Source organism: Arachis ipaensis, chromosome B05 (assembly GCF_000816755.2).
Source record: "Arachis ipaensis cultivar K30076 chromosome B05, Araip1.1, whole genome shotgun sequence".
NCBI classification, from domain to species: domain Eukaryota; kingdom Viridiplantae; phylum Streptophyta; class Magnoliopsida; order Fabales; family Fabaceae; genus Arachis; species Arachis ipaensis.
In genome coordinates, this window is record NC_029789.2 from 115640527 (window position 1) to 115648478 (window position 7952).

The 7952-nt window shown below is 30.2% G+C and overlaps 1 protein-coding gene across 1 annotated transcript in view; it reads left to right on the forward strand.

Moving 5' to 3' along the window:
- The window catches only part of LOC107642001 (heavy metal-associated isoprenylated plant protein 22), a 2057-nt gene continuing 978 nt past the window's right edge, over positions 6874-7952 (forward strand). The window contains exons 1-2 of the mRNA XM_016345341.2: positions 6874-7067; positions 7363-7438. Coding sequence (XP_016200827.1) covers positions 6990-7067; positions 7363-7438 — 154 coding nt within the window. The 5' untranslated portion in view covers positions 6874-6989. The remainder of the gene's footprint in view (positions 7068-7362; positions 7439-7952) is intronic.

Consider the following 7952-nt stretch of genomic DNA (forward strand, 5'->3'; position numbering starts at 1 on the left):
GGCTGACGTCTCCGTGGGATCGGCTCCTCGTTGCCAGCTCCCTTTCAAGGTTTTGCACTCTGTGCCTGAGTTCCTGCATGATCTTGGGGCTATCGGCTCCCATCCCTCCGAAGGGACATCTTTCGGGCGTCTTGGTGTAGATTGGTTGGTTTGGCTGAACAGAAGACCGCGGGTGTTCGACGGCACGAGCCATCAAACTTACCCTACTTAGGCGGGCCCCTCCTCCTTCGTGAAGCTCCTCCGACGTGGGGAGTCGCTCCATGTCTGCTCCAGGGTCCCCACAGACAGCGCCAATGTTTGTTACCTTGAGACCTCAGGTGCTCGTAGGGTCGGGTGGTGATGGAAGGGTGAGTGGGCGAGACCCCGGGTAGACCTGGACCGGGCGTGGAGATGCGAACTAAGAGTTGATGATGCCGGAGGGGAAGAGGACGAGGGGGGTGGCCACCTGCAAGGACACTCCGACGATCAAGTCAGTGTCCGTATGAGGTGATAGCCAAATTAAGTAGAATGCGACGTACCTTGGGGGGAGAGGTCACCTCTCCCTGACCTCTCCCCCTTATATACTATGCTGGACGGCCCATAAATGACCTAACCCATTGGCCAAGAAGCTTCGATGAGCTGTCCTAATCCACGTGGGAGGAGTTGGTCGTTTCGGTTTCCGGATCGGGACTTTGGGTGTTGCCCCGAGGATATCGACCCGACCGGCTTTGCTGGTCGGTGACTTAGGCCACGTAATGGCAAGTCGCGCGGTCCTTAGGTCGGGCGCGGGAGGCCGACCCGTCGGGCTATCTTATCATGGTGGCTCGGCTCTTGGGTTGGAGGCGGGGCTTCCAACCCGTCGGATAACTGGATTGGACCATGTGAGTCCGTAACACAAATCATGAGCCGAAATATTAGAATTGAATCATACATGCTCTGTTAAATATTTAAAGAAGGGAAGAGAAAAAGTAAAAATAAGAAACATAGACAACAAATTCTTCAACTATTTTAGAATTATATCTGCCTCTAGACTAATGTTGAGTTTTTCCATTGTAAAACCTTTCTAGGATCATTATGTAACAAGTGAATTTTTTAAGGAAGTTTTTTTCTAATTCATCCACAATGTCCATCATACAATTTTTTTCAGGGGCTTCATGTCTCATTTTTTTATAAATATTTTTAAAGTCATACTCCCACGTTTTTCGGATGCTCATGTTAACTCCAAAAAAAAGGGGGCCTTACTCTGTTTTAGATAAACTTAAAGCCTTAAAAGAATTTTCAAGAATTATAAATGAGAACTATAAAGGAAAATTTAATTTTTTTTTTACAAGAATTATAAGTGATATCTAAAATTATTATTAATATGAACTTTGAGACACACTTGAATATGTACAAATTTATTATACGGGTTTGGGACAAACAAGGTTCAATAATATGATGATAAAATATTTAAATTATGCTTATTCTAACTTCTAAGTACAAAAACAATTGGGACCGAGAAAATGACATTTTTTTTATGCTTTAAGAGGTCTAATAAAACTGGATATCAATAAACAATTATAAACTTACCATATTAATGATGAAAGGCCATCTCTAGTTCATGTCTTAGAACTTGTACTTATTAACAGTAAAAATACAGAATACAAAATGCATAATGTATAATCAAGTTTTTTCAAAGAACAGCAAATCACAGAATAACAAATCAGAGAATAACAAAATAATTTACTAACTAAAAATTAAAATCTAACTAAGTTGTAAAATGAATTAATTAAGAGAACGTCAAAATCAGTTTTCTTAAATAGCTGAAAACGGAGAAATAGAAGAAAAATGAAAAGGAAAAGATTTTTTTTAAAGTTTTGTTTGAATTTAAAATAGAATAGCAACTGCTATATTGTTAGTTTTTATTCTAATATTTTTAGAAAATTAATTTTTATATTTTTAAATTATTAATTTGAGATAAAAAAATAAAAAATAATAAAATAATAAATTATTGATAAATAAAAGATATAAATAAATATTTTATAAGTTATATAATTTTTTAATGTATAGAATAATAAAATTTGAATTAATTTAGATATAATACTAAAATCATTATGTTGTTATTATGTGTAACAATGAAGATAAAATTTATAATTTTTTTATTTTTATTATTCTTTTCCCTATATACATATATATCATTGTCTACTACCGCTATTATATTGAATTATTCTCTTTTCCTTCCTCATTTTCTTATTCTTCTTCCACCTTGTCTTCTTCAATAGCAATTAACTACCATTATGTATTAGTTCATAATTATTACACCCAAAAGTGAGCACTACTTTAAAAATAAATTAAAAAGGTTTCATAACCTTTATGTTAATCATCTACACTCCTATAAATGTAATAAATGAATAAATTTAACTTCTTCTATTATGAGTATTTTTTTATTATCCAGTTACGTCTTTTCATTTGTGATAAAAGTTAAAAATTAAAGTTGCTCTTGTGTGGATGAACTTCCGAAATATATATCTCGCCTTAGAGAAAATCAAACTTGTCTCTTCTTCTCCAAATAATGTATACTTCATCAAGAAGACCACAAAGGGTGGGTTCCTGCAAAAGGCACTTCGACGTTCAAGTCAGTAAATATTTAAGATGTATATAATAATTCTTTGAATATAGAATGTTAGACATGAAATAGAACTTATCATGTGATCTCCTTTGAAATATAAAAATTGGTGCCTTTATAGACATAGAGTTGATGAATAGAGTTGATGTTATGACCATTTGTCATTCAGTCAGAATAATAATTATCTCATAATTCACAATAGAGACTGAACTATAAGGTGGCGGATCAAAAGTTAAATGATATTAATACTTTTTACTTTAATAAAATTAAAATAAAACACAAAGATAAGCATAAAAGCCAACAAAAGTAAAAGGCCCTAGAGAAGGATAATATTAAATTTTATGTCATCATGTATAAAAACAATATGATCTATTATATATGTCTTTTTTATACCACATAACAAAATAGTTAAATTTTATATTTGATTTTCATTACTTATTTTACTTATTTATGGTATTTTAAATTAGACTTTATAATTATTGAGTCATATTTTGTTCAGACTTGAAACCCAAGACATAAAATGGTTATAAGATAAAAAAAATTACTTAAATATAATTTTTGTAAGGTAATCCACGAATAAACTTAGATAAATAAATTTAGATGCAAAATGAACTATGATATTTTGGTGTGAGATTGCTATTGTGTCTACCACAAAACTAAAACGTAACACATAAATACACATATTTTTTAAAAGAAAAAAATTCAATAAATGACGTACCTAATACTTAAAGTTAGATACTCACATTCATTCAAATCTATTCTCTCAAATCACTTGTTGATCAAATAGCTGTAACTACTCAAATAATTAAATATATTCTAAAGTTTTACCTTTATAAAATGTGATAGATTTGTGATCATATTAGTGGACAATTTGTGACGAGTTAGGTTCGAAAAAATTCCTCGCTAATTAGCATCAACTAAAAATTCTATTTTGTTTACGAAGTTAGTTTAGATTTAGCGATGAGTCTGCTACAGTAGAGTTTGTTTCTAGTTAGCGATTACCGTTTAGTCTATTTCTTCTATATGGAATTAGCTTTTACTTTAATAATGAATTTGCGACTATCTATTCGGTCGTTAAAAAATTTTCCGATAAATTAGTTATTATTGTGTTTGTCTCACTGATCTACAACTTGTAATTGACGAGAAAAGTATTAGTTATTAGACAGTAGCTAATCCGTCACAAATTATATTTTTCGTCAAATTAGTGATAATTTTACAACTATTTTTATAATAGCTAATCGATCTTATTCTTGTAGTGATACCTCTAGTCAAATTTTATTTTGTACTAATACTAGTGCTCATCAAAACATTTGTCTTCATCCGCATGGGATGAGGGTCGTCTATAGGTAGTAGTGGATCACCATCTTGAGACTTACATTTACTGCCGTCATCGGTTGCCATCAAAGGGAGATCAGATTTTGATAGTACTAGAAGAGTTTCTTGAAATTGCTAAATGTGCATAAGGGAAGTCAAACCGTGTTTCTTTTTCCAAAATTTAAACACATAACTTAAAAAGCATTTTAAGTTTTTGGACATGTATACAGTAGGACATATTAACATTTACATTTATAGGTCTTTGTTTGAAGATCTTTAAATAGATTTTGTGATACCATTCTTTGCTAAAACAGTTTTGAGATCTTGACACACTTCAAGTTGTGCATTGAAAACAGTTTCTAATGCATCTATGTAGAAATTAAAGACAAGTATGAAAGAAAACTTCCAAACAAAGTGTACACAAAAAACTTCGGAAAAAAATAACGATTCAAAAGATGTATATAAACAATATATATTAGTTTGAGCTCAAATGCCTATGTCCAATAAAGTTTTAGAAGATGTCACAAGCAATATATATTAGTTCAACCTCAAATATCTACATCTATCATCAAAAGAATTTTAAAATTTCACTAATAGAATAAGTGTACAATAAATAATTTCTTTTCAAACTTTTTTATCAGCTTAAATCTTAATTCATATTGGATTGTAATCTAATTTAAAAATTTTAGAATTATTTTTTGATATCTTTTTAAATTTAAGTAGTAGTTCAGATTGACTCATCACCAATTTAAGAATTTTAGATATCTTTTTCTCAAACCATTCTCAAGATTAAGTGGTTACTCAAATTGATTTCTCACTAACCTAATATAACTTTAGATATTAAATTAATCTTCTAAGACAAGACTTATATTATTAACCACCAACCAAAGAACGTTTTTTAATTTTTTTAAGAAAAAAAGAACAAATAGGTCCTTGGTATTTTAATTTGCGAACATTTTAGTCCTTCAAGGATTTAAAAATACATTTAAATGTCTGACCTTTTTAAAATTTAGACATATCGATCTCTCATATTTAATTGGGTTTGTCAGACCCAACGGAAAAATCAAATGTGACTTCCGTTGTACTGACTTGGTTGATACGGATGCACACGTAAGAGAGTTTTTAAAATGGAACAAATTAGACCCAAGAATCGATGTGTCCAGATTTTGAAGAGGTCGGAGACTTAAATATATTTTTAAATTCTCAGAGACTTTTCTGACTTAAATATCTGTAGACCAAAAAGTCAGAGATTGATTTATCCTTTTCTCTTTTTTTCAAAAAATAGAAATTACTACTGTGTCAGTCTACATGGTAATTTATAAAAAAAAAAATTAAGATCTAATCCAAACATATATTCTAATAAAGGTGAAATATATTCGGAGTTATACAAATGTAATATGGACTAAGATGTTACATGAATCTGCTTCTATTACAAATGTTAAAATCGATTTTAATTAAGATGAAATAAAAAGTTACAGAAGAAACAAAAGAACTTGAAGAAAGCTAGATAAAATTTTTTAGTACTTCCTTTTCTTACACGAATTCTTCTTTTTCTTTTAGGGTTTAAAATTTTATATATATAGCAACTAAGTATTTAAAGATATTTTAAAAATTCTTCTTCTTTTATTATCACTTTGTTAATTAAAATGAGTATAAATGACAAGTGTTTTATATTTGTAGTGCTTAAGGAAAAATTTTGTAGTACTTTATACATCTAAGAAAATGTTAGGTAGTAATTAATTAATAAAAGTATTGTTATATTTGTGAATGGTTGGGGATATTAATCCTTATTTATTGTTAGTTGCTCGTTTAATTTAGTGAACTCGTCATCAAATTAAGTAGAGGAACTTAGCCGGAAGCATCATATCATTTATCATTTATTATTTTACTACAATTGACTTGACTTTTAGTAGTTTTGGTAGTTAGAGATGATGATTGATTTTATCAAAGCTAGGTTATCCTATTCTCCCCCATTTTCATGACAGCGCATAAAATACATTAATTTTAGTTTTAAATTTTGCCTCAAGTCTGAAATTTCTATCAAGTCAAAACCATACTGTGATCCGAGGAACAATTCGAGTTACACTCATTAGACGGAACACCATTTAAGAAGCAATTATCATCACTATGTTGGAGAAGAGATTAATATTTTTCTCCTCAATAAAAAAGAAGATACCAGTTGTATATGTTATATGTACATTATTAATACTCTTTTTCTATACTTTTATTAGTTTATATGCATTTTTTTCCTTTACTATCAAAGTGAATATGTTAAAAATAATTAAAAGTATGCATTTTATGTTATGTTAAAATGAGACATATACAAGTATTATCTTTTAAAAAGAAATTATTTAATCGGTATCCATTATAGATGCAGAAGAATGATTATTTATTTGGTGCTCCAAAAACAAAACGAATTGAATATTTCTGGCATAATACATTACATTATTGAACCCATATATTTAATTTTAGTAATGTTTTTGACCTAAAAGTAATATTTTTTGTCAAAAAATTTTTTAAAAAATAAAATAAAAGGATAAACGGGCTGGCCCGTTTAACCCACGGGCTGACCATAAACGGTCCGGACCAAAAATTATAGCCCGCGAATAAAGCGGACTTAAACGATTCAGCCCATTTAACCCACAAGTTTAATGGGTCAGGCCTAAATGGACCAGATTAGTCCGTTTGACAGCCCTAAAATTTTGTTGTCAGTGAACTAATAAAAGACAAATAAACTAATGAATCATTTTCTAGAAATAAAAAAAAACATTTAAAAAAATATATATTTTACATAAAAGTTTATTATTATATTATATCAGATTAATTTAAATTAAATTGATTGTAAACTGGGATTTCTAATTTTTACCGAGTTAATTACCAGATTTTCATAACCTTATTTAAAACAAAATGATTACTTAGTCGATCTTAAGACACTAATAGTTTTCCCTATATATATATACCCGCACTATGTTAGACCAAAACATATACTTAGAGATATTGATCATCGTCTGAGACCCACCAAGTTCTCTCTCTTTTGGGGGAACATTCTACTTGTCCCGTTCCGTTGAAGGGACTACTACATACAATATATATGGGGTTTCTTGATAATATTCCAGAATGTTTCGGTGCTTACTCAACTAAGATTAAGAAGAAACGCATGCCCAAGCAGGTTATTATATATCCACCAATCCACCAATGGAAACATTTCAAGTACACCGGGGAGTACCGGTGCACCAATTGTTTTAACAGTTAATTTTAATTAATATATATTATATATATTTTTTATAATTTAGATCAACGGTTAAAACAACTGGAGTACCGGTACTTCCGGTGTACTTGAAATGCTTCCGTTAGTATATATATGTATACCGCTTGTTACATATACATCATATCATCCATGTCAAATCTAATTTCAACCCTCCTTCGTTTTCTTTTTACTGTTTTTAAAAAACATAATCAAACAGACAGTTAATATCAGGGTGAAAATGGACTGTGAAGGCTGTGTCAGAAAAGTTTCAGATGCGTTGGAGGACTTGGAAGGTGAGCGCATATGAATTCCCGAGCAGATTGATTTGAAAAATACAAGTGAAGAAGTGTTAGGAATGGGATAAAATATAATTTTTTCCTTAATATTTGTGACGAGTATAAAAGGTATATTTAGTGTTTAATTTTGTCGTACTATTTTTTCATACAAAAATATTTAGAAGACAATAAAAATCAGTTTAAAACGAGAGAAATGCTAGGGGTCAGCAATTTTTGGAATTTATAGTCATCAATGAGGTTTTTAATGGTGTGAGATTGGTGTGAGATTTTATCTAATGACTCAATTTTCTTTGTTGGTTATATGCTGGCCAAAATTTGATAAAGTTGCTGCCCCTAGACTTTAATAATTATATATAAGATATGTATTTAAAAAATAAAAAAATATTATGTAATTTAATAGTTTTATATGTTTTATTTTTCACTATGTAATGGATTTATGTCTTAATTGTTTAATTCACTAATATTTTTTACTTAACTAATTTAATATCATACCCTCAAGTCTTTGTACCTC